The 26,405-nt window shown below is 49.2% G+C and overlaps 1 protein-coding gene and 1 long non-coding RNA gene across 5 annotated transcripts in view; both read right to left on the reverse strand.

Moving 5' to 3' along the window:
• The window catches only part of LOC107213059, a 31,832-nt gene extending 26,103 nt beyond the window's left edge, over nt 1-5,729 (reverse strand). The window contains exon 1 of the long non-coding RNA XR_001524625.3: nt 5,502-5,729. This is a non-coding gene — a long non-coding RNA (uncharacterized LOC107213059). The remainder of the gene's footprint in view (nt 1-5,501) is intronic.
• Nucleotides 5,730-6,088: 359 nt separating this feature from the next.
• LOC107213168 (perilipin-3-like) overlaps nt 6,089-26,405 on the reverse strand; it is a 663,366-nt gene continuing 643,049 nt past the window's right edge. For 2 of the 4 annotated variants that reach the window (XM_015647282.2, XM_015647284.2), the window contains 7 exons: nt 9,189-9,256; nt 8,309-8,504; nt 7,961-8,043; nt 7,535-7,781; nt 6,968-7,167; nt 6,705-6,833; nt 6,089-6,605 (listed from right to left, as the gene is read on the reverse strand). In XM_015647282.2, the coding sequence (XP_015502768.1) occupies nt 6,213-6,605; nt 6,705-6,833; nt 6,968-7,167; nt 7,535-7,781; nt 7,961-8,043; nt 8,309-8,504; nt 9,189-9,256 (1,316 nt within the window). In that variant the 3' untranslated portion in view covers nt 6,089-6,212. Of the gene's footprint in view, nt 6,606-6,704; nt 6,834-6,967; nt 7,168-7,534; nt 7,782-7,960; nt 8,044-8,308; nt 8,505-9,188; nt 9,257-10,105; nt 10,159-26,405 lie in introns of those variants that run through there. The other 2 variants (XM_033519099.1, XM_033519100.1) reach the window with 2 other exon arrangements.

The raw sequence follows: 26,405 nt of genomic DNA on the forward strand, positions 1-26,405 counted from the left end.
GGATTTCAAAACTCAGCTCATGCCCCCTTCCAGTGTCCCAGGTTGTTCCTGGCCCCATCCAGCCTGGCCTTGGACACTTCCAGGGATGGAGGTCACTGTAAAGGTTCCCAAGGAGAGGAGCTTTGAGAGATGAAGCTCAGTGAGGAGGGATAACCCCAGGAAAGGCTGAACCCCTCCACCTCCCTGCAGTGCTGGGGCAGGCCATGAATTACAGGAGTCCTGGAACCCCCATTCCCAGGGCCTCCCCACCCTCCCAGGGAACAATTCCTGCACCTTTTCCCACCTTATCTCCACCCTGTCAGTTCAAAACCATTGTCCTTATCCTGTCAGGGTGCAGCAGGACTGATCCTTCCCTGCTTTAGCCACTTCTCCAGTGCCCAAACCATCAGTGAAGCACAAAACCCTTCGTGCTCTCTGCACCTGGGGCTCACCTGCCCTCCTTGGGGACACAGTTCAGCCTCCCCAGGAGGATGAGGGTCCCCAAAACAGCCACAACACCACATGAACTGAGTGTCACACCCTGACCTGCTGGGGACCAGTGGGAGGGGACACAAGACACAGCCAACAGGAGACATCACAAGCAAAAATACTCCAAACCCCTAAAACTGCTTTTTTCTGTTCCACAAACCAGCACAGGTGTTCCCAATCCATCTCTCACAAGGTAAACACTGCATTTGGGTTGTAATTTGTTTAGCAAACCTTACATTTCCAGCTGTAATTACCCCATAGAGGCAGCTAAATGAAGATGGCATTTCAAGTGACCTTCAGCTCCCAGCTGCAGTCACCATCCCACGGGAGAGATGGAGCAGGGAGGGGAGGCAGCCCAGGGTTCCCCAGGTGAGAGGTGCCTGCATCTGCCAGCCAGGTGTTCCTCCAAAACCAGCCAGCTCGAGGCAGAGCAGGGTTTTAGGGAGGACAGCAGGCACAAACCCAAAATGTTGGATTTCTCTGCTGGGAAAAAGGCCACTGGAGTTGGTATTTCCTCAGCTGGGAGAGCTCAGGATGTGTTTCCTCACAGAAACATCCTGCAGAGCCAAGGTGTGTGAGGACAGTGCCCTGCAGGATGGTCCATGCAGTGTAAATACTTTGGGGTTCCTCTTGCAGGGGAATCAATGTTTCTCCAACATTCCCTGGCCAAGGGGCAGAGATGGTGTTTTGCCTTGCACTGAGACACCCAGTGAATCAACTTGATAAGAGACACACTCAGTGCCCTTAAAATAACTGAAAAAAAGGAATTTCCAGATCACTTCCATCTGTTTCCTCTCCTGCTCTCCAGTTCTCTGCACCCTGCTCCAGGTGAGCCCCATCCCAGTCCAGAATTCCCTGCTCCCATCACTCAGTTCACTCCTCCTCCTCCAGATTCAGCGAATTCTCACCTTTATTCCCAATCCATCTTGGAGGATTTTCCACTGGTTTTCCCTCCAGCCCCTCACCTGCTCCCCAGCTGTCTCCTCCTCCAGGTCTCCTTTTCCCACTCCACCTCACCCCAGCCTTAGTCCCAAACTCCTTCCCTGCTTTTTCTTTCCCAGATAATTCCCTTTAACAGCCCCCATGCCACCCTGCCTCCCAGGGCTCCTGGGGGGAGCCAGGCAGGAATCTGCTCCTGTCACTATGGAGCAAAAACATGAATTAAAAGTGAAATCCATACAGGGAATGGCACAAACTCCAGCCCTGTCAGCATCCAGTCACCCTCTGGACCACCTCCCCTCCAATGCCACTGCTGGATCTGAACAAACACAGGAATCAGAGGAAGTCCAGCAGCTGAACTGCTCCTGCAAATGGATTTTCCTTCCCACAGGGGCAGCTCCAGAGGCAGCACAGCAGGGCAGTGACTCCCTGGCTGTGCTGTGTATCCCCCAGGAGGAGCTGGGCCCTGTTTCTGCAGCAAAGAGCAGCCCAGCATTGATCAGGGCAGCAGCCTGTCAGTGCTGGAGGCATCAGGGGCTGGAACAAGCCCTGCAAAGATCGTTTTGAGCTGTCACAAGCTGACACTCGGTTTGTAAAGCAGTCTGAAGTGGATTTATTGACCCCCCACAGGGCACAGAGGGATAGAAAGCAAAGAAATGCTCCAAGTCCAGCCCAAAGTCCTGCCAGGACCTGCCACAAGAACCTGAATGGGGCAAGAGCTGAATGCTGCCAGCAGCAAAGATTCTGGCTGGAAAAGTATTGGAATGCTTCAATAGGGAGAGCAGGGCACCCAAAGTGATGGCACTGCAAGGACCTGTGTCCTCTGGGGCTCCCAAACCCACACTGATCTCACCTGGCCACTGCAGGCTGGCACAGAGAGCAGGGAAATCCCTCCAGGCCTCCCTCCCCTGCCCTGTGTTAAAAATGAAATTAGAATTTTGACAACTAGGTCCTTTGAGTTAACAGCAGTTTAGTTATAAATGAATAAAATTTAGTGAACTGAATAGTGACTTGGTATAAAAGAATACAATTTAGTAAAAGAATACAATTTAATAAAAACTACAATTTATAGATATAATTTACCAGTAATTAAGTGTGATTAAAGCATAAGCAAAACCGACTGGGGTATGGGGAGGGCTTCTCACCCCACCTCACATATGAAACAAAACACTTCAAGCTAAACTTGTATATTGTGTATTTATCCATATTCATTAATGTTTCCTATAAGTTTCCTCCTATTTCTGATTTTTCTGACTTTGCATCACTTTTCTTCATGGCACACGCCTCACTTGTTGTTAGGAAGTTTTCTTTTGGTGATCTTTTGGCAAAGGCTTCTCCTCTTCCTCATTGTCCTCTGGATAGCCTTACAGGTTTGCACATGTGTACTAAGTGTTGTGTTATGTAAATCTATTAATTAATCTTACATTTAATAATTTTTGGGCCCTATGCTTAAAGTTGTTCCAATTTTGTCCATCTCAAGGCTGTTTTCATCTTAGGACATCACTTATCTTCCAAACTACATCCTGTACTTCAATTTTAACATGTAACATCTGTAAAGGGGTGCATCTGCCTTGTAACACTGATTCTTTTGGTTGCTTCTAATAATAACTTTAATAACAGTCACAATTTAATTAGCACCAATCAATTCCATTTATTCCAGCTGGAACACTTGGCTTGCTCTAATGTAAGGGAAGGTGCAGTAGGAGAGGGGACACAAGGAAAGCACAGAACCAAGTGCAAAGCAGCAGAACACAGCTCCTGCCTGCCCACATCAGCCACCACAATCTGATTTTGCTCCCACACTGACCAGCCACAGCCACTTCAACCCATCCCATTCCAAATGAATTCCTGTGAGCTCTGAACATCTTGAATTTTCCCAGTCCCAAGAACTGAAGGTGACACAGAAGTTGGAGCCAGACAGTTCCTGGCTGTGCAGGGCCTCACTCAGCTCCCCGAGCAGCCCTTCAGGGAGGCCTCAAACCTTTTATATACTCGGTGTATTTTACAGCAAGCAATAACACAGCTCTGGAGAAGGGATGACAATATCCAAGAGTGACAGGAAACATGAAAGGGAGAAGGGGAAATTAAGCCCCTTGCAAGCAACTACAGAGCTTTTGCCTTCCAGCACTTGCTGAGAGCTTCACTTTCCCAACCTACTGCCTTAATAAAGCTTCTTGGGAAACTCTCCTTAAGCCCTTCCCTCTGCCAGGCAGGAAAACACGGACACAGCTTGGTTAATGCCTCCTAATTTCACTGATAAGAGTGTCAGCCTGCTGGAGCCATGCCCTGGAGGCAGCAGCAGCACACTCAGACCCTGACCCACAGGTCAGGCACTGGGGCAGGGCTGGGAGGAGAACAGCAGCAGGACGTGGATGTGAGAGTGAAATCACTCAAGTGTTAAGAAAACCGGCAGAGGGATGTGGTGGCATCCACCAAGAGTAGAACAAGAAGGAAGTGCCCCCTGTGAGTGCATTTAAAGTTGAAATCAGCCCAGAGGGGAGCTGGCACAGGGGCACAGCAGCAGCAGGAAAGGGTGAGACAAGCACCAGGGCAATAATGACCAGAATTAAGGAGCCCTGCATCACTCCCCAGGGCTGCTGAGAGCCAGAGGAGATGCCTCAAGGCACATCTTCCCTGCCAAGGTGTTTGCTTAGGGTTGTCACATTACCAACACATTTCTCATTTCTATCCAAAACTACTCAAAACAAGCATGGATAATCAGACAAGCTTGGAGACAATGAAGAACAACCTGGATACTTTCCCAGAGCTCAGAGGAGCTGCAGCCCTAAACACTGCAGGAAGCCAGTCCATTCATCATTCCCAGCTTCTCCCCACCTCTATCCCCTGCTGGTTCTGCAGCATGGATGAGAGCAGCTCAAATAAAAAACTATTCCCATGTGCAGCTGCTCAGACTTTTCCCTTCTAGCTTGGTGTAAGAAGTTTCCATGGCTCCCTGAATCTTGGGATGTTAAAGAGTGAAAGAGGGAGAGGCTTCCACTCCTCAAACTCTGCTTGAGGAGCCTCCTCTTTTCAAGCAGAGCTTTAGGAGCTGCCACAGGAAGGTCATTTCAGCCTGTGGTGGCTCTTCTACTACAGTCTCTGTGGCCTTTTTGAGGCTTTTTTTAGCTTTCCTGGGCTGTTCATCCCTCCAGCACAGGGAGATTCTGGCCAGACACAGGACTGGAGTTCCCAGAGCATCCCAGGAGCTGTGGGCACAGGCAGCCAGGAATAGTCTCTGTAAAGGGATTTAATGACCATGCAAGAGCACATCCCACTGATCCATGGGCAGAGCAGCAGGATTTGCTGGGCTAAGCACTATGTTAGCATAGCTCAGATGTGCTGCACTGACAAATCAATACCAAGTGCAGGAACTCCCAGCTATTCCTTTAAAAATCACTTTTATAATCAGGCAAGTTTACATTTCAAGCATTCCTAGAGGTAAGACACAACTTTGCTATCAAGAAGACAACACACAGTTTATTCCCACCAAGCAGCAGGACTGGCTGCAATATCCCCAATTCCCACTCCCCAGGTTCAGCAGGAGTTACAGGAGGCAGAACTGCTGAGCTTTTTTCCAGGGAGAATTCCCCCTGCAGCTGAGAGCACACAGGGATGCCCTCTGCAATTTCTCTCTCACATCTCAGCAACACCTTGGCCTGGCAAATTAAACTGCCTGATGATTTTGCCTTCAACACAAACTGGTTGCTACAAGAGAAGACCCTTGTTTGGTACATGCTGAGCTCAGGGAATCTGGATCCAAACCTCCCCTCCAGGAGGGATGAAGGAGTAATTGCTGCCCAAACCCACACACTGCTGCCTCAGCACAAAGCCTTTACACACAGGGCTGGAGGATGAGGAGTGCTGCTGGAAAAGGGGACACTTTGATGTGAGAGGAGAGGAAGTTCCAGTTCTTCAAGCCTGCAGTCATCATCCACAAAAACATCCCCACCCAGTCCCTCTTTCTGACCCCTGCCATGAAACAAATTTAGTTATCTTTAAATAAAAAAAAAACACTTTTAAATAAAAAACCTCACTTTTATTAAAAAAAAAACCTTTAAATAAAAAAAATAATTTTGGAAAAAAGCAGTACTCACGTGAGAGCAGATTCCACTTTTGGTCTTGAAGACAGAAGGATGAAGAGCCAGGAGCAGAGCTTTTCTTCTCAAAGTCCCACAGGCACCTGCTCCATCAGCCCAACCCACAGCATTGCCTGGCCAGGCTGAAGGCACTGGGCTCCCCAGCCTCTTCCAAAGGGAGCTGGAAGAGCTCTGAACTCCCCAGAAACCCTGGAGGGGAGAGGGCAGCAAGGATTTCACCCAGAGCCCGGTGCCTCCTCCCTGGGCAGCTGCTCCCACACCTTCCATCCCACCAAACAAACCCACTCCAGGCAGCAGCAGATAAACACAGGAGGAGAATTTGGCCTTGGAGGAGCAGTGCCAAGGGATGCCAGGGCTCTGACAGCTCCCCCAAGAACAGGGCAGTGCCAGCAGGGCACACAGTTACCTCATTAAGGAATTAAGACTTCCCAGGACATCAGCAGGGCTCACAGCTGTGATCCTTCCTGTACCACTGGCTGCTGTTCCTGCATCCCTGAGCCCACAGTGCAATTCCATCAAGGAAGAGGTGGGAAGAGCACAGTTCACACCCACTGCTCCCAGGCTTTGTCCAAGAGAGACCAGAGACAGGGTTTTTGTATGCAGCAGTTTTATTTTAAGCAGTTATGACTCAGTACAAGCAGCTTTCAGGATGACAATTCTTTACTCTTTCTGAGGTTTTAATGCCAACAGCAAATATTGTTTTATCCTTCACATGGGGGTGCTGGAGGTTTCCAGATGCCCAGCTCCTGCTGCCTCTTCCTCCTGGGAGGATTGATCCTCCTCCTCCTCTCTGGGGGAGAAGGGTCCAACCAGCCAGGACAGAGGAGTGTTGTTCTTCAGGTACTGCAGCAGCTCCTCCATGTACTCCTGGATCACAGCCAGCTCCCTCTGGCTCTGGCTCAAGACACCGCTGGACAAATCCTGGAAGGAGTTTGCCAGTGAGAAGGCAGCATGCAGCTCCTTGGTGGCACCAGGAGCCCGTTTCAGCTTGTCCTGCAGGCTGCAGGGAAGGCCCTGCACGGCTGCCACCACCCCACAGCAGGTGAGGTGCAGCTGCTGTGTGACCCTGCGTGCCATCAGCAGGGTCAGACTCTCCAGCTCCTGGGAGGAGACAGGAAGGACACGATCAGGAATGAGTTATTTAAAAGTTAAAATGCAGGGGATGCCCAGAGCCCTTTACCTCCCTCCCCAGGAAGGTACCTCTGGCTCTGCAGAGCTTTCATCTCCACTCTCTTTGAGATACTTCCTACTCCACTCCAGCCACATCTGGTGTAGTTTCTCCTGTCCCTCCTGAAGCTTTTGATTAAATCCTTGCTTAAACGCCTCAATCTGTGGCAGGGGAAGATCAGAGTGCCAGGACAGACAGATCAGCTGGGGAACCACAAAGCTCCTCAGCACAGCAATGAAGCTGAGACAAGACCAGGGCTTTGGTCCCGTCCTTCCAGGGGCTGGGCTCTACCTACCAGCTCGAGGATGCAGTGGAGCTGTGCCAGGGCCCCCTGCATGCCCTGCCAGACCTGCTGGATCCTGGCTGTGGCGTGCAGGTGGGCAAAGAGGCGAAGTTCCTCCGAGAGAGAGCCCAGGCGCACAAAGTACCTCCTCTGCTCCCGCTGCTGCTCCAGGGACAGCGCCTCTGTGCCCTCCTCACACACTGCCAGCTGGGCTGGGGACACAGACAGGGCCTGAGGCACAGATGGCACAGCAACAGGCCCAGGAGATCCCAGAATGGCAGCCAGGTCCCCCCAGTGAGGCCCTGGCACAGGTGCCCAGAGCAGCTGGGGCTGCCCCTGCATCCCTGACAGTGCCCAAGGCCAGGCTGGACAGGGCTTGGAGCAGCCTGGGATGGTGGAAGGCACCCCTGCCCATGGTGGAAAGCCCAAAATGAGCTTTAAGTTTGTGTTGTCTTCCACCACAAACCATTCTGGGATTCTCTTCTCCCCATTAGGCCCACTCCAGAGTAGCAGGGTGATGAATGGGGCTGACCATCCCCAATAGTTCCCACTGCCACAGGCACATCCCCTGTTCCTTACCTAGCTCCTCATTTCCAATAGGGAGGGAGTCACCTTGTGCTGTCCCCAGCACAGCCCCTGCTCCACACACACCCGCTCCAGGCTCCAGAACCAGCCCAGCAGCGCTGGTCACAGCGGGTCCTGCAGCCCCCTCACTGCTCTGCAGAGCCTCCCTGCTGCCATCCAGGGCCTGCAGCACTCTGCTGCTCACAGCCTCCTTCACCTCAGCCACTCGGGGTGACACCAGCTCCTTTGTGCCAGAGAGGATCTGGGGAACAGGAGGAATGGCAGATATTGGAGTGGGTGCTGAGATTCTGAACTGCACCAAGAGGACAAACAGAGTCAGTTGTTTACTCTGTTAGGAGCTCACATCACTCCCTAGCTGAGAAATCCCTCAAGAGCCAGGCCCCTCTGCCTGCCAGGGACAGCACAGCCTTTAATTCTTACCTGTTCCACTGGCTTTTGAAGGAGTGGCAGCTTCTCCCCCAGTTTATCCAAACCCTTGGAAGCATACTCACTCACTGCAGCAACTGAAGAGAGAACCAAAAACATGTCAAAATGTGGTTTTCTGCAATTTCACCTGAAGTTCTACCTCCCAAAAATCAGTTTTAGGAAAGCCAGCATCACAGTCAATGCCTGACTCTCCATCTCACTGCTGGGATTGGGGCCCAGCTGTAGCTTCAGCAGTTGTCCTTTCAGTGTGGCAATGGAAAGGTGCATTTCCTCACCCCAGGACTCCTCCCAGGTGTGGAAGGAGCCGGAGAGTCCCTCCCATGGCCTTCCCCAGGGATTTACCGTGGGGCTCCAGGGTGGCCAGCACTGGCTGCACACAGGTGGCCGCGGCCTCGCTCACGCTCTGCACTCCCTTCTCTGCAGCATCACACACAGACCTCACGTAGGGGTGGCTCTCCTTGCTGGAGGCATAAGCTGCAGAAACCACGTCACAGGCAGAGCCCACCAGGCTCAGATTGGCCACCTCCTCCACCACAGCCTGGAAGAGCAAAGGAAAGTGCAGCCATGAAGCTCCAAACGTGGAGAAGTTCTGCCCTGAAACTCCCTGTTTGGGAGGAATTGTCACCAAATCACCTGGCCCACCTCAGGGAGAAACTCCTGCCTTGCTCACACAATTAAATCCATAACTCAGCTGTGACAGGAGCTGTGGAGCTTTGCCATTAATGATGGTCCACCCCAGGAAAATGTTCCTCTAGCACAAACAGCAACCAAGTTTGGGGGCAACCTCAGCCCTTCTGCCACATACCCATCTCCACTTCACCTGGAATGGTTCTCTGACAAGCCAACATGACAAGAAAAGCTCCACCAGCCAGGACTGAGCAGGTTTTAAGCTGACAGACGTCACCCTTGCCTGCAAGGATGCTGCTGGTCCCAGAGCAGAGCAAGAGCAGCAGGTCTCAGGGAGGCTGAGACATTGGAGCCTTTCCCTGGGATCACTGCTTGCCAGGAGCCAGGGTCTTGAGTTAGAGACTTTCCTAGCCAAGAACCAGGGAATTTTGCTGAGTCTAAGAGGTTACAGGGCCTTTAGGTGCACATCTTTATCTGGGTTATCACCCAGAAGCTGCAGGGCACAGCCTGAGCAGAGGAAACTCCCATTTTTGGGGGCTCAGCTCCCCTCAGCCACAGCAGGACCACCTCCTCACATCCCACAGGGAGCACCAACCTCCTGCTCCTCCTCTGGGGAGCTCTGGGCCACCTCCTCCTTGTTGGGCACAGCAGAGGCCATGGCAGCTGGAATACAAAGAACACCAAGGCTTTAGGGAGAGTTCCCTTTCCAAAGGGACACTCTGAAGTCATAAAAGAGAGAAGTTCCTTTACTGCCTGTTCAGGGGAAATCCCAAAATGGCCTCACAGGAGGGGCTCTGTGCCTCTTGCAAATCTACCTGGTTTCAAGTTTAAGTTCCAGGTGGTTTGTGATAATCAAAGGAACAAGGAGAACGTTCTTTCCTCACCCTAGAGGCCAAACATTATTAATATATTTAGGAGAGGCACAGGGTACTTCCTTCCTCTGATTCCTTACCATTTTAGCTGTTATATTTTCCATCTATTTGTAACCCTGCAGTTCTCAGTGTATAACTCCAAACTCCACACACACTGGGAGCTGCTGCTTTCCCACTTTGGGCAGACACAACAATTCCTCTCCAGGCCTGGCAATCAAAGACACCTCACTGCCTCAGGCCCCCAGAGATGGAAACAAAAGGGAGTTGGGGGGCAGCAAACCGGGGGTAAATGACTTCATTACCTGAAGCTGTAATTAGAATATTAACCCCCAATGTGCAAATGAACCAAACTTATAAAAGTGTGAAACCCCTGTGACCCCTGGTCCATTCTGGGTGCAGCCCCTGGGGGGCTTTGTCTGCCAGAAATACACCTGGATGCCCTTAAATATATAGAATTGCTTTTTCACTCTCTTAATTTTGCCCAGCCTCAGTTTTTAGGTAGCCACAGAAAAAGCACCACCTTCCTACCAAGGCTGTAAGAAATTCTTGATTAAAAGAAACAACAACAGCAGAACTGTGAGAAAACAGAGCTCAGGGGGCTGCTATAACACCCCAACACGTGAATATTCCAGAACAATACCTTTTTTTACCTGTTGGAGGTGACCAGACCAGCAGCAAGGAAGAACCAGGCACCCACCATGCCCCATTAACCCCTCCTGCCTTTTTATAGTGGCTGGGATGGGGCAGGGCAGGAGCCTCAGGGACTGACAGCTCTGGGGAGCAGCAGGAAGGAGCCCAGCCCTGTCCTGGGAAATTGGAGGGGAATGGGGCTGAAATGGGCCCTGCTGGATCTCGTTAATTCCTCTGGGTTAGGCTGGCACACCTTGCCTGGGTGCACCCAGGAGATCTTCACTTCATCAGCAGTGACTATGGGAATGTGTGAAAGCAGTTTCCTATTCCTGCATAAATGATATTTAATGATTAATTATGCTCCTGGATTAGGGATGAGCAGTAAGATTTTGGGTTATTTAAGGGCAACTTAATTCCTAAGTTTGTCTGAGGTGCCACAATCCTTTGCCAAGCGTGTTCAGGGCTCTCTGACCTGTTGTCTACAGCTCTCCTTTTAGATTCTGAATCTCCCTGGATTCTGAACAGTGCAAATAATTGAGTTTTTTTATTTGTTTATTAAAATGGGTTTTCTGATGGCAGACAGTACCAAAGACCATAATTTCTACACTAAATATATGGCATTATCTGTGCTTTCTCAGGCACATCTAATGGTAAACTCACTGTTAGAAAAAGGGAAAAAACCACTTTGGAATGGCCTGGCTGCACAAAGATCACAGTCCTAAGCAATTTTCTATGTGCTGAGCCTGTCTGATCGTGGGGCTGCCAAAGAAACCTGTTTTAATGGCCATGGAGCTGCTGGAGGCTGACCCAGGAAATCTGGGGGTTCTGATACACTTTCTGCTATCAGAGCTCACTATCCCCATGGCAGAGGCCAGGAGAGTGATCAGTGAAATGTTTCTGTGTGTTCCCTGGGGTCTGTGCTACAAGAGAGGAGAAAACCCCTGCAAGCACGTCCTGTCCTCCAGAGCAGCCCTGGAGCAGTGCTGAGGTCCTGGAGGAGGATCCACCAGCCCTGGAGGGGGGAGCAGTGGTTGTGCTTTGCCTCCAGGTTCATCTTTCTGCTTTAGGTGTGACAGCAGCAACCCTGCAAGGTGTCACCCCCCTGCACAGATCTCCCACAGCTCAGGCTCACTGCTCCTGGAAGGCTTTGCATGAGCAAGCTCATAGTGGTTGTCACCTCATCCAGGGACAAAAAGGTGGCCTGAGATGTCCAGGCAGTCCCCTCTGCCTGCAGCAATTTCACCAGGAGGGGTTTAGGGTGGATATTGGGAAAAAATTCCTCACCCAAAGGGTGGTCAGGCATTAGAAGAGCTGCCCAGGGAACTGGTGGCATCATCATCCCTGGAAATGCACAAAAAACCTGTGGGTGTGGGGCCTGGGGACATGGTTTGGTGACAGAGCTGGGGGAATGGCTGGGCTTCATGCTTTAAGTGCCTTTTCCAGCCTTAATAATTCCATGATCCCATGATCCTGATTCCATCTTCTGAGGATGTTTACATGGGAAATTGGATTTTCAACCTGCTGAAATGGGAGCTACCATATTCCAGAGGATGAGCTTCCTCTGGCTCATCAGCACAGCACAAGCCAGGCCCCGAGGCTGCCAGAGCTCCAGGAGTGTTTGGACAACGCTCTCAGGGATGTTCAGGGTGGGGTTGTTGGGGGGTCTGTGCAGGACCTGAGCTCCATGATCCTTGTGGGTCCCTTCCAGCTGAGGATATTCCATGACCCTATGAAAGAATGGGAAGAGGCCAAAACAGGCTTTGGCTGCACTTTTTCCCCATAATCCAGACGATTTCAGCTGAGTTCTCAGCGTTACAGGTTGGTTCTCTCCTGCAGCCACAGCCTCCTCAGGGGATGCCTGTGTGTGTGTGTGTGGCTGGGGTGTCTCTCCGCCTGTTTTGGAGGAAAGACACCCCCAAGGCAGGGAATGAGAGGTGCTGTGGTGCTGGAAGGGCACCAGCTGTGTGTAAATCCTGCAATTTGCATTCCAGGATGGATGGAGGTGACTCCAGCAGGTCCTGGCAGCTGTTGGTGCTGGAGAGGTTGGTGAGCAGCAGCTCGGTGGGTCCAGAGGTGCCAGGCTGGGAATTAACCACCCTTCCTGTGCTGATGGCAGCTCGGGAGCTCCTGTGGGCACAGCCTGTGGATGCTGTATCCATGACAACAGCTCCTTCCATCCACCCTCAGCCAGCTGACAGCAACTGAAGTGTCCATCCCAGTGCTGGTGATGGGAATGGGAGGGCTGGAGCACTGGGCTGGGCTTCAGGACTGTGGGACTGAGTCTGCAGCCCTGCCAGCTGCCTGTGGGTGACTTTGTCTGAGGCTGCTGGGGTTTGTGTCTCAGCTTTAAAGTGGTGTCCACGATTGTGACCTTTTTCCACAACAGGATTTGGGATCAGCTGATGCAGAGTGCCAGGGGAGAGCTGGGGTTACTGCTAGTAAACTCCACACTCACCACATCCTGCTCGAGTCACAGCCCCTCAGGCAGGGAAATAAGAGTTTCCCAGAGCAGATCTGGCCAAATCCTTGGATTTGCTCCCCTCCAGGAGGAGGAGGCACAGCCAGTCTCTGACATGACAGAATTCTCGTGCATCACCAGTCCAGGTGAGAGCAGAGCTGCCAGGGGTCAGGCTGGGCTCTGCTCCCCAGCCCATCCTGCTCCTCCTCCTGATAGGAAACACATCCAGCAAGGGAATGGAACCTTCTGGAGTGGCCCCAGACGGGCACTGAGGTGATCAGAGGGATGGAGCAGCTCTGCTGTGAGGAAAGACTGAGGGAGTTGGGGTTGTTCAGCCTGGAAAAGAGAAAGCTCTGGGGTGATCTAATCACAGCCTTGCTGTGCCTGAAGGAGTCAACAAGAAAGATGGAGAGAAACTATTGACAAGGGCCTGGAGTGACAGGACAAGGGGCAACAGCTTCAAACTGAAAGGGAGGTGGTTTGGATTGGGTATTGGGAAGGAATTGTTCCCTGTGAGGGTGGGCAGGCCCTGGCACAGGGTGCCCAGAGCAGCTGTGGCTGTCCCTGGATCCCTGGAAGTGTCCAAGGCCAGGCTGGAGGGGCTTGGAGCAGCCTGGGATGGTGGAAGGTGTCCCTGCCATGGCAGGGGTGGCACTGGATGGGTTTTAAGGTCCTTCCAACCCATTCTGTGATGATTTTATGATGAAATTGGTGCCTGTCCCCCCAGAAGGTGCCTTCCACCAGCACCCCCTGTATCCAGAGCAGTCGGCTGGACCAAGCTATCCAAGCAGGCTGGACTGCTGGACAAGTTCTGGCTGCAGCAGGCAAAGTGGAGACCCAGAGGAGACCATCCACACCCCTCCAAGAGCATCCTTAGAGAATGATACTGGGCTCAGTATTGGAATTGGAGGATTGGCATGGTCCACGTGCACAGAGGGAGTCACAAAGCAGAAGAGGAGCTCTGGGTGCCCCTCTGCCCCACAACACACTTGCTTAGAGTGCCCTGGCCTCTTTCAGACATCTCCATATCATGCCATCAGCAGGTGGCATATATTTGAAGAGGGTGACCAGAAACTGTCATAAACAGCCCTCAGAAATATTATTCGAAGTCCTTTCCATAAAAAGAAACTGGAGCTTGATATATGTGCAGAGCACAAAGAATGGGCTCCAGCAGCACATTTTGAAAATCACTGCTTTAGGCAATCTCCTTAGCAGCTTGTTAGATGTTTTATAAGTGTCCTTCCCAGCTCCAAAAGAAATAATACCGCTAATGATTGTGTCAGATACAAAATAATTTCACAGCCTTTTTTTGTCTGCAAGCTTTCCAATTTCAATAAATCACGTGCCCTTCTGTGCAGCTGAAGGAATCCAAATCCAAGGAGCAGGCACAGCTTGGCTGGGAAAGAAAATAAAACTAGGAAGGACACTGGGGCCATTTTTTTGCTGTATTAGCAAAGGCTGAGGAGCTTTGACCAGGGAGCTGTGGGGACCTTGAAGCTCCCTGCAAATCCCCCAGTGCTCCAGGGATTGTCCTTGTGGACACAGCCCCACCTGAGGGGCAGCATCAGCCCACCAGGAAAATCTTTCCTGCCAGTGACATCCCCAGGGACAGCAGGGATGAGGCAGGGCACGAAGGACATGAGCAAAGCCTTTGTGCTTTACCTCTTGCATTTAAAGATGGAATATTGTACAGGGGAAGTAGGAAATTCATTTCACACCTCCCTTGAATCATAAAATCTATGAATGGTTTGGGCTGGAAGGAAACCTTAAAGCTCATCTTATTCCAGCTTCCCTAAAAGAGCACCTTCCACTATCCCAGGGTTCTCCAACCCTGGTCCAAACTGGCCTTGGACACTTGCAGGGATGGGGAAATGCTGAATAATTACAACCCAGGCCACAGTTATTTTAAATACCCAGAAACAATCACTAAAAATTTGTATTTCTGGGAAACGTGCATTTCCAGTTTTTTGAGACTCCCTGTTGAATTTTCACTGGGAGTTATGGGGGAAAGGGGCCAGAAAAGAATTGTTTACAAACACAAATAAAATGAGATGCATTGAAAAGAGCAGAGGATGGTGTCTCTCCAGGGCCCAGGGCAGCTCCAGACCATGAATAAATAACATGCACTGCCAGACCACCCTTCCTGTGGTGACTGCATGCACCAACTCCTGTTCTCAACAGCAGCAAAAACCTCTCCAGGCTCTTGCAGAAGGTGGGGTAAGGCCAGAAGTTCTCTGGCATCAAGGCCTGATGCTGCAGAGGCTGTGGAGCACTTGAGGAGGATCTCAGTCTTTGTGTCCCCACGCTGTCCCCACGCTGGGGACCTGCAGCAGCTTTAATCTCACAACTGATTCCAGCTCCTGGCTGAGCTTCCCCTGGGATTTGGACATTCCCCACCCAATCCTCAGTGGCTGCTGCACTCCCAGCTCACACAGTGATGTCTCCAGCACTTAGGATGCTTCCCCTGCCTGTCTCTTAGCCAGCTGCCTATTTTTAAACATTTTGTAAGAATTTAATTACCTTTGAAACCTTTTTTGTGCTAAGATCTGGTTGAAATTTAGTAATGGATGCAGAAAGCGCAATTTAAGCACCAAAGGAGACAGTTACTCTGCAATGTGAAATAACAATTGATCCAGCTGAGTATCATTTACCCACAGAAATTACAATTTTTCCTTTTTAGCTGACATCATGATAGAGTTCTGAGAAATTTATTCCAGTCCTGCATGACCCCTCATTTCCCACCAAGATTTCTGGAGTGCCTGGCACCACCAGGGAGAAGATCCCACTCAAGGAACCTCTCTCTGGGCAGAACAGCAGCCTCAGCTCATCATCTACAAAACAAAAAATATAACTCAAATGAGGGGGAAAAGCTCAGAAAGCACATTATTAACTGAAGGTTTTTTTGTGTGTGTGGATATTTACATTTTTAATTGTAAAAGCTGTCCCTGAACTCCTGGGCTTTGCCCCAGAGGTGAGTGGGTAACTCAGGTGTGATGATCTTCACCTCCCACCCATGGTGTTTGCAACTGCTTTGGGTTGGGGTCTTCTCTTGCTAAATTGTGCTAAACCCCCATAAAATCCCTGTTCCCTTCATCCCTGGTCACTGCCATGGCTCACAGGCCATGGAGAGTGTGGGATAATTCTTCCAGGCAGAAGAGACTCCCAGGAACTGCAGGAGATGGATAAGAATGGTTGGGGCCTTTGGGTGTTTTGAATCCTCCTGTTTATTGTCTTGATTTTTTGACAATCTCCTGACCATTATTGTGTGAATTGTACCTCTGGCTGATCCCAAAGGGAAACCTCTTTTCCCCACAGCTTGAGGCTTTCATGGGAGGATGAGGATGAAATGTAGAGCCCTGGAAACAACATTCCACAGGGGACAATCTGTGCCATGCCCCTTGGCAGGGAGAGACCAGGGATGGGAGTCACGGATTGTGTGGATCCCAATGAAGGTTTCCAGTGGAATTCCAGCTCCCAACCCAAACCCCGAGGCTCGGGATGCCCACAGAACCTCGGGATGTGCTGCCACCGCTGAAGTGCAGCTGGGAGATTCATTTCCCCATGGTTCAATTTGAAATTTAATGCCAGCAGGGTCAGGATGGGTCACAGCCATTCCCTGTGCCCTTGGCTGGAACTCCAGTGCCAGGTGTTTCTTGCTGGATCCCAGGAAGTTTTTGGGAATGTGGTGGGGATGGAAGCAGCAGCCTGTGCACCAGCTCAGCTATTCTGCATTTGAATTTCAGACCTGGCAGCCTGAGGGCTAAAACAGCTTTAATGCTTGGTTCTGCAAATAAACATCCAATCTTACATGGCTACACGATGGCAGCCAGCAGAGATAACTTATAAATGTGGGAATATTATGGGATAACCCCGCTGCAATCAGAGGTGACTTGCCTGTAACACTCACATATTGCTTCCCCATTTCCCAGCAGCTTTTTCATTGCCTTTTTTTCAGTGGTTTGGATTTTTGAGGGCAGAAGTCACAGATGTTAGAGCTGACTTTAGAGTGATGCCTTCAGCTCCAAAGGGGGATTTTCCAGCAGCCCCATTTCCAAGCTGGTGCTGCCCTGGCTTTGTGGCAGGATGCTCTGGGAGGAGAACCTGCATTTCTGTAAATCTTTCTGAGGCCCTGGAGGCTCAGAGCTCCTGGCAGTGGTGAGCCATGGCCTGGAGCTCCTCTCCCTGTTCACTGGGATCACTGGGACTGCAGACTTTTCCAGAAATCCCCGTGTTCCAGGGAGCTGGGGCTCACAGCCCACGAGCTGCTGGGGTTTTATCCCAGTGTGCTCTCAAGGAGCCTTTGTTTGCGTTTTTATCCCGAGCAGTGGGATAGGGCTGCCCTACTTTGCCTCCCATAAAAATAGCCCTGAAATAAGGTTTGATCTTTTTCCAGCCACAGAAATAATTGTGAGCTGTTTGCTTCCATGCTCTTCCCAGTCAGTTGCTGGAGCTATTTAAAAATTATTCTTTCAGTGCCTTTTTCTTTTTTCTGATGGGGTCACTGTGATTGCTGGTAAATCTCTACACTTGTCAAAACACCTTTTTTTCCCACTAACAGAACATTTTGTATTCGATGTTGCAGCATTAGTGTATTTTAATATGTATCCCTTTCTTTTGCCATTCTCTAAAGTAGTCGGAAGATGCAATTTTCAAATCTTTTATTGTACAGCCTTTTATCAAACTGTCTCTATAGCTGCTGCTTTTTTTTTTTAAATCAGATTTCTCTCTGATAGGATCAGATCTGAAATCATTTGTTACATTCCTTGCATTTCTCATTTCTAAAGCCAGGCATTGCTTTTTTACACAGTTTCTGTGGGGCTTTTTTGAGCCTTTTGTACTTCTTCTCTCCCCTTTTAATATCGATTCTAATGTTTGTCAGACTATTTTATTTCTGCCTTCTTTGTTCTCTGCTTTTTTGATCTTTCCTGTTGGTGCTTCCCTATGAGTTTTATAACTAAATTTCTTTAATTTCCACTTGATGTTCTTTCTTAAAGTACTGTTGATATGGAAGAAAAGCAGAAGAAACGTGATAGGTTTTCTGCTGGTTTGAGAGTCTAAGAAGAGATGGAACAAACCACACACTCCAGCTCCTCATAAATCCTACAGATTCCTTGTAATGGGAAGAGAACGTGTCTGAAAAATGTGAGTGACATCCAGGGAACATCATCAAGGTGTGGATCCAGTCAAGCCAAATTGGGAACATAAATTGCTTTACAAAGCAGATCTCTGTTTCAGGAATCAAGAATCATGGAATGCCCTGAGCTGGAAGGAACAAAAACAATCCAGTCCAAGCCCTGGCCCTGCACAGACACTCCAACAATCCCACCCTGTGCATTCCTGAGAGCAAAAGGAGGAGAACTGGAGAGACTTCCAGCAGATTCTGAAATATGGTGTACTTAGACCTGGGTAGAGATGGATCTCTTCACTCCCTTCCCAGAAGAATTCAGGAGAGGGATTTGTCACACAGCAGGCTGAAAGTCCAGCTCCAATAATAGAGTCTCTGAAGAGTGATGTGAAAAATTAATGAGCAGTTTAGAAAAGCTCAGTATCCAGCTGCTGAGGAGGGCTGGGCTGCCTCGTGCTCAGCCTCTGCTCTCTGCACTCCTCATGCTCTGCTTGTTCCTTCCCTTCCTTCCCACCCTCTTTGTTCTGGACCTTTTCTTCACGTCCCCACGCAGCCCAGCTGGGCTGGGGTGAGCAGAGCAGCCCAGGATCACAGAGGGGCCCTCCCAAACCATTATTTAATCCATGAAATCTGTATTTTGCAGCCCTGATGTGGAACTGAGAGTCTGGGCTGTGCTCACACACACAGGACGGGGTGATGCAGGACAGGGCAGGCAGCAAACACAGAAATGTCAGGACACTGTTCTGATTTTAGTGCAAAATGAGCTGTTTTTTGAGCTGTGGCTGGAAAAGTGAGCTATTTGCTGATAAATCCAGCCAGGGGTGGCAGGGCATGGCAGGGAGCTCGGGCAGTCCCAGCCACACCGAGGTGTCAGGCTGGGGACATCGGGGAGAGCTGACAGAGGAGGTGACAGCCTGGCAATGCCCTGGAAGGACAGGGATGGCATGTGCTCACTCTGGAGTGGCAAAGCAAAAAGAGCTGCTCTCCTTGCAGTAATTCCAGCCAGGAAAGGCATGGAATATTTTTCTTTTTTTTTTTTTTTCCCAAAATGCTGAACTTCCCCATCCCTCAGCAGCGTCTCCCCAGAGCCCCCTTGGCTCGAGAGCTGCTCATTTTAAACCATCCTTTCCTCTGTGTTAAGGGGAAAGTCCCAGGGCTCCCAAAGGAAAAACTCAATAGAAATACAACCTTTTAAAAGGGCTGTTTTCTGTGTGAGGAAACCAAGCCAGCCACAGAGAAATTGTTCCCTGAGGAGCTGGAACATCCCAAGTCCTTCCCTGCGTGTTTCCAAGAATGAACCCTTGCTGCTGATCAGGCACAGCCTCCATCCATTCCCTGCTTCCTCACTCAAGAGCCTGCTTCAAAAAAGATACAACTCAGCTGCTGGGGCTGGAACAAAGGAGGAAGTGACAGGAATGTGTCACACTTGGGAATTCTGCTGGAAGATGCCACTTGCAAATGGTCTCTTCTCCCACCCCAAGGGCCTGGCCCTCCCTGAGAACTCATCTGAAAGCAGGAATAAACACTGCACTCAACAGCCCAAGGGAGGAGAGGTTCCCACCACCTTCTCCTGCAACCTCCCCACTCTCTTTAGACAGAGGAAAAAGAATAAAATAAAAAAAAAAANCTGGGGGGACAGGCACCAATTTCATCATAAAATCATCACAGAATGGGTTGGAAGGACCTTAAAACCCATCCAGTGCCACCCCTGCCATGGCAGGGGTGGCACTGGATGGGTTTTAAGGTCCTTCCAACCCATTCTGTGATGATTTTATGATGAAATTGGTGCCTGTCCCCCCAGAAGGTGCCTTCCACCAGCACCCCCTGTATCCAGAGCAGTCGGCTGGACCAAGCTATCCAAGCAGGCTGGACTGCTGGACAAGTTCTGGCTGCAGCAGGCAAAGTGGAGACCCAGAGGAGACCATCCACACCCCTCCAAGAGCATCCTTAGAGAATGATACTGGGCTCAGTATTGGAATTGGAGGATTGGCATGGTCCACGTGCACAGAGGGAGTCACAAAGCAGAAGAGGAGCTCTGGGTGCCCCTCTGCCCCACAACACACTTGCTTAGAGTGCCCTGGCCTCTTTCAGACATCTCCATATCATGCCATCAGCAGGTGGCATATATTTGAAGAGGGTGACCAGAAACTGTCATAAACAGCCCTCAGAAATATTATTCGAAGTCCTTTCCATAAAAAGAAACTGGAGCTTGATATATGTGCAGAGCACAAAGAATGGGCTCCAGCAGCACATTTTGAAAATCACTGCTTTAGGCAATCTCCTTAGCAGCTTGTTAGATGTTTTATAAGTGTCCTTCCCAGCTCCAAAAGAAATAATACCGCTAATGATTGTGTCAGATACAAAATAATTTCACAGCCTTTTTTTGTCTGCAAGCTTTCCAATTTCAATAAATCACGTGCCCTTCTGTGCAGCTGAAGGAATCCAAATCCAAGGAGCAGGCACAGCTTGGCTGGGAAAGAAAATAAAACTAGGAAGGACACTGGGGCCATTTTTTTGCTGTATTAGCAAAGGCTGAGGAGCTTTGACCAGGGAGCTGTGGGGACCTTGAAGCTCCCTGCAAATCCCCCAGTGCTCCAGGGATTGTCCTTGTGGACACAGCCCCACCTGAGGGGCAGCATCAGCCCACCAGGAAAATCTTTCCTGCCAGTGACATCCCCAGGGACAGCAGGGATGAGGCAGGGCACGAAGGACATGAGCAAAGCCTTTGTGCTTTACCTCTTGCATTTAAAGATGGAATATTGTACAGGGGAAGTAGGAAATTCATTTCACACCTCCCTTGAATCATAAAATCTATGAATGGTTTGGGCTGGAAGGAAACCTTAAAGCTCATCTTATTCCAGCTTCCCTAAAAGAGCACCTTCCACTATCCCAGGGTTCTCCAACCCTGGTCCAAACTGGCCTTGGACACTTGCAGGGATGGGGAAATGCTGAATAATTACAACCCAGGCCACAGTTATTTTAAATACCCAGAAACAATCACTAAAAATTTGTATTTCTGGGAAACGTGCATTTCCAGTTTTTTGAGACTCCCTGTTGAATTTTCACTGGGAGTTATGGGGGAAAGGGGCCAGAAAAGAATTGTTTACAAACACAAATAAAATGAGATGCATTGAAAAGAGCAGAGGATGGTGTCTCTCCAGGGCCCAGGGCAGCTCCAGACCATGAATAAATAACATGCACTGCCAGACCACCCTTCCTGTGGTGACTGCATGCACCAACTCCTGTTCTCAACAGCAGCAAAAACCTCTCCAGGCTCTTGCAGAAGGTGGGGTAAGGCCAGAAGTTCTCTGGCATCAAGGCCTGATGCTGCAGAGGCTGTGGAGCACTTGAGGAGGATCTCAGTCTTTGTGTCCCCACGCTGTCCCCACGCTGGGGACCTGCAGCAGCTTTAATCTCACAACTGATTCCAGCTCCTGGCTGAGCTTCCCCTGGGATTTGGACATTCCCCACCCAATCCTCAGTGGCTGCTGCACTCCCAGCTCACACAGTGATGTCTCCAGCACTTAGGATGCTTCCCCTGCCTGTCTCTTAGCCAGCTGCCTATTTTTAAACATTTTGTAAGAATTTAATTACCTTTGAAACCTTTTTTGTGCTAAGATCTGGTTGAAATTTAGTAATGGATGCAGAAAGCGCAATTTAAGCACCAAAGGAGACAGTTACTCTGCAATGTGAAATAACAATTGATCCAGCTGAGTATCATTTACCCACAGAAATTACAATTTTTCCTTTTTAGCTGACATCATGATAGAGTTCTGAGAAATTTATTCCAGTCCTGCATGACCCCTCATTTCCCACCAAGATTTCTGGAGTGCCTGGCACCACCAGGGAGAAGATCCCACTCAAGGAACCTCTCTCTGGGCAGAACAGCAGCCTCAGCTCATCATCTACAAAACAAAAAATATAACTCAAATGAGGGGGAAAAGCTCAGAAAGCACATTATTAACTGAAGGTTTTTTTGTGTGTGTGGATATTTACATTTTTAATTGTAAAAGCTGTCCCTGAACTCCTGGGCTTTGCCCCAGAGGTGAGTGGGTAACTCAGGTGTGATGATCTTCACCTCCCACCCATGGTGTTTGCAACTGCTTTGGGTTGGGGTCTTCTCTTGCTAAATTGTGCTAAACCCCCATAAAATCCCTGTTCCCTTCATCCCTGGTCACTGCCATGGCTCACAGGCCATGGAGAGTGTGGGATAATTCTTCCAGGCAGAAGAGACTCCCAGGAACTGCAGGAGATGGATAAGAATGGTTGGGGCCTTTGGGTGTTTTGAATCCTCCTGTTTATTGTCTTGATTTTTTGACAATCTCCTGACCATTATTGTGTGAATTGTACCTCTGGCTGATCCCAAAGGGAAACCTCTTTTCCCCACAGCTTGAGGCTTTCATGGGAGGATGAGGATGAAATGTAGAGCCCTGGAAACAACATTCCACAGGGGACAATCTGTGCCATGCCCCTTGGCAGGGAGAGACCAGGGATGGGAGTCACGGATTGTGTGGATCCCAATGAAGGTTTCCAGTGGAATTCCAGCTCCCAACCCAAACCCCGAGGCTCGGGATGCCCACAGAACCTCGGGATGTGCTGCCACCGCTGAAGTGCAGCTGGGAGATTCATTTCCCCATGGTTCAATTTGAAATTTAATGCCAGCAGGGTCAGGATGGGTCACAGCCATTCCCTGTGCCCTTGGCTGGAACTCCAGTGCCAGGTGTTTCTTGCTGGATCCCAGGAAGTTTTTGGGAATGTGGTGGGGATGGAAGCAGCAGCCTGTGCACCAGCTCAGCTATTCTGCATTTGAATTTCAGACCTGGCAGCCTGAGGGCTAAAACAGCTTTAATGCTTGGTTCTGCAAATAAACATCCAATCTTACATGGCTACACGATGGCAGCCAGCAGAGATAACTTATAAATGTGGGAATATTATGGGATAACCCCGCTGCAATCAGAGGTGACTTGCCTGTAACACTCACATATTGCTTCCCCATTTCCCAGCAGCTTTTTCATTGCCTTTTTTTCAGTGGTTTGGATTTTTGAGGGCAGAAGTCACAGATGTTAGAGCTGACTTTAGAGTGATGCCTTCAGCTCCAAAGGGGGATTTTCCAGCAGCCCCATTTCCAAGCTGGTGCTGCCCTGGCTTTGTGGCAGGATGCTCTGGGAGGAGAACCTGCATTTCTGTAAATCTTTCTGAGGCCCTGGAGGCTCAGAGCTCCTGGCAGTGGTGAGCCATGGCCTGGAGCTCCTCTCCCTGTTCACTGGGATCACTGGGACTGCAGACTTTTCCAGAAATCCCCGTGTTCCAGGGAGCTGGGGCTCACAGCCCACGAGCTGCTGGGGTTTTATCCCAGTGTGCTCTCAAGGAGCCTTTGTTTGCGTTTTTATCCCGAGCAGTGGGATAGGGCTGCCCTACTTTGCCTCCCATAAAAATAGCCCTGAAATAAGGTTTGATCTTTTTCCAGCCACAGAAATAATTGTGAGCTGTTTGCTTCCATGCTCTTCCCAGTCAGTTGCTGGAGCTATTTAAAAATTATTCTTTCAGTGCCTTTTTCTTTTTTCTGATGGGGTCACTGTGATTGCTGGTAAATCTCTACACTTGTCAAAACACCTTTTTTTCCCACTAACAGAACATTTTGTATTCGATGTTGCAGCATTAGTGTATTTTAATATGTATCCCTTTCTTTTGCCATTCTCTAAAGTAGTCGGAAGATGCAATTTTCAAATCTTTTATTGTACAGCCTTTTATCAAACTGTCTCTATAGCTGCTGCTTTTTTTTTTTAAATCAGATTTCTCTCTGATAGGATCAGATCTGAAATCATTTGTTACATTCCTTGCATTTCTCATTTCTAAAGCCAGGCATTGCTTTTTTACACAGTTTCTGTGGGGCTTTTTTGAGCCTTTTGTACTTCTTCTCTCCCCTTTTAATATCGATTCTAATGTTTGTCAGACTATTTTATTTCTGCCTTCTTTGTTCTCTGCTTTTTTGATCTTTCCTGTTGGTGCTTCCCTATGAGTTTTATAACTAAATTTCTTTAATTTCCACTTGATGTTCTTTCTTAAAGTACTGTTGATATGGAAGAAAAGCAGAAGAAACGTGATAGGTTTTCTGCTGGTTTGAGAGTCTAAGAAGAGATGGAACAAACCACACACTCCAGCTCCTCATAAATCCTACAGATTCCTTGTAATGGGAAGAGAACGTGTCTGAAAAATGTGAGTGACATCCAGGGAACATCATCAAGGTGTGGATCCAGTCAAGCCAAATTGGGAACATAAATTGCTTTACAAAGCAGATCTCTGTTTCAGGAATCAAGAATCATGGAATGCCCTGAGCTGGAAGGAACAAAAACAATCCAGTCCAAGCCCTGGCCCTGCACAGACACTCCAACAATCCCACCCTGTGCATTCCTGAGAGCAAAAGGAGGAGAACTGGAGAGACTTCCAGCAGATTCTGAAATATGGTGTACTTAGACCTGGGTAGAGATGGATCTCTTCACTCCCTTCCCAGAAGAATTCAGGAGAGGGATTTGTCACACAGCAGGCTGAAAGTCCAGCTCCAATAATAGAGTCTCTGAAGAGTGATGTGAAAAATTAATGAGCAGTTTAGAAAAGCTCAGTATCCAGCTGCTGAGGAGGGCTGGGCTGCCTCGTGCTCAGCCTCTGCTCTCTGCACTCCTCATGCTCTGCTTGTTCCTTCCCTTCCTTCCCACCCTCTTTGTTCTGGACCTTTTCTTCACGTCCCCACGCAGCCCAGCTGGGCTGGGGTGAGCAGAGCAGCCCAGGATCACAGAGGGGCCCTCCCAAACCATTATTTAATCCATGAAATCTGTATTTTGCAGCCCTGATGTGGAACTGAGAGTCTGGGCTGTGCTCACACACACAGGACGGGGTGATGCAGGACAGGGCAGGCAGCAAACACAGAAATGTCAGGACACTGTTCTGATTTTAGTGCAAAATGAGCTGTTTTTTGAGCTGTGGCTGGAAAAGTGAGCTATTTGCTGATAAATCCAGCCAGGGGTGGCAGGGCATGGCAGGGAGCTCGGGCAGTCCCAGCCACACCGAGGTGTCAGGCTGGGGACATCGGGGAGAGCTGACAGAGGAGGTGACAGCCTGGCAATGCCCTGGAAGGACAGGGATGGCATGTGCTCACTCTGGAGTGGCAAAGCAAAAAGAGCTGCTCTCCTTGCAGTAATTCCAGCCAGGAAAGGCATGGAATATTTTTCTTTTTTTTTTTTTTTCCCAAAATGCTGAACTTCCCCATCCCTCAGCAGCGTCTCCCCAGAGCCCCCTTGGCTCGAGAGCTGCTCATTTTAAACCATCCTTTCCTCTGTGTTAAGGGGAAAGTCCCAGGGCTCCCAAAGGAAAAACTCAATAGAAATACAACCTTTTAAAAGGGCTGTTTTCTGTGTGAGGAAACCAAGCCAGCCACAGAGAAATTGTTCCCTGAGGAGCTGGAACATCCCAAGTCCTTCCCTGCGTGTTTCCAAGAATGAACCCTTGCTGCTGATCAGGCACAGCCTCCATCCATTCCCTGCTTCCTCACTCAAGAGCCTGCTTCAAAAAAGATACAACTCAGCTGCTGGGGCTGGAACAAAGGAGGAAGTGACAGGAATGTGTCACACTTGGGAATTCTGCTGGAAGATGCCACTTGCAAATGGTCTCTTCTCCCACCCCAAGGGCCTGGCCCTCCCTGAGAACTCATCTGAAAGCAGGAATAAACACTGCACTCAACAGCCCAAGGGAGGAGAGGTTCCCACCACCTTCTCCTGCAACCTCCCCACTCTCTTTAGACAGAGGAAAAAGAATAAAATAAAAAAAAAAAAGGATTTTATATAATTATGAGGTGATGTAATTTTTTTTTTTTGCTTAGGAGGGAATTTTTTATTTGGGTTCTCTTGCTGCCTTTGTTTAATTGCAAATAACAAAATTAGGTTTCCTTTAGGAAGCCTGGAGGTGGCACATGTCCCAGCTGTGCCAAATATCCATAAAATTTGGGTTTTACCAGAGGTTCCAGTACCAAACTGATGGGCAGTGAGACACACCCAGAGTCCTGCTAAATCCTCTTCCCCATATGAGCCTTTTCATCATCCAGAAATGCAGAATTTCAGTTTAAATCACTTTGGGCTGATGAACAGCCCAAAGCCAGAACTGTCCACGTTGTCCCAGCCCTGCTGCAATGTGCTCAGAGCAATGATTTACTGAAATCTGGCACAGGGCCCCAGCCATGCTCTGAGCCCCAGAAAAACAAATCCTGCCAGAAAACTTATTTCCTTGCAGGCAGAAGAAGCTGGACCAGCAGGAGCTGCTCTGCAAGTCAGGAGCCACTGAGATACCCAGCTCGAGGAAATTAATGCAGAAAGGGGTGCAGAGTTGTTCAGAGAAGGTTTGGTGAAGATAAAACTAAGATAAAAAAGAGATTTGCTGCTTCTTTCTACCAAACTTCCAGTGTTTGGTGTGTCTGCAAAGCCCCTGCTTTGGTTGAGTGGCACATGACCATTTTCTCTCTCTCAAGAGGGGGAGCACAGGGGAAAGAGGTGCCTGTGTGGCAAATCTTGACATTTCCTGCAAAACAGTGAATTGCCTGGGTGTAAAAATAAACATCATAAACATAAACATAATATTGTAATAGCAAATAGGAAAAATAATAAAAATAATTAAAATATAAATATAAACATAAATATAAATATAAATATAATGTAAACTATAAATATAAATATAAATATA

The sequence above is a fragment of the Parus major genome, chromosome 20 (assembly GCF_001522545.3).
Source record: "Parus major isolate Abel chromosome 20, Parus_major1.1, whole genome shotgun sequence".
Taxonomy (NCBI): Eukaryota; Metazoa; Chordata; class Aves; order Passeriformes; family Paridae; genus Parus; species Parus major.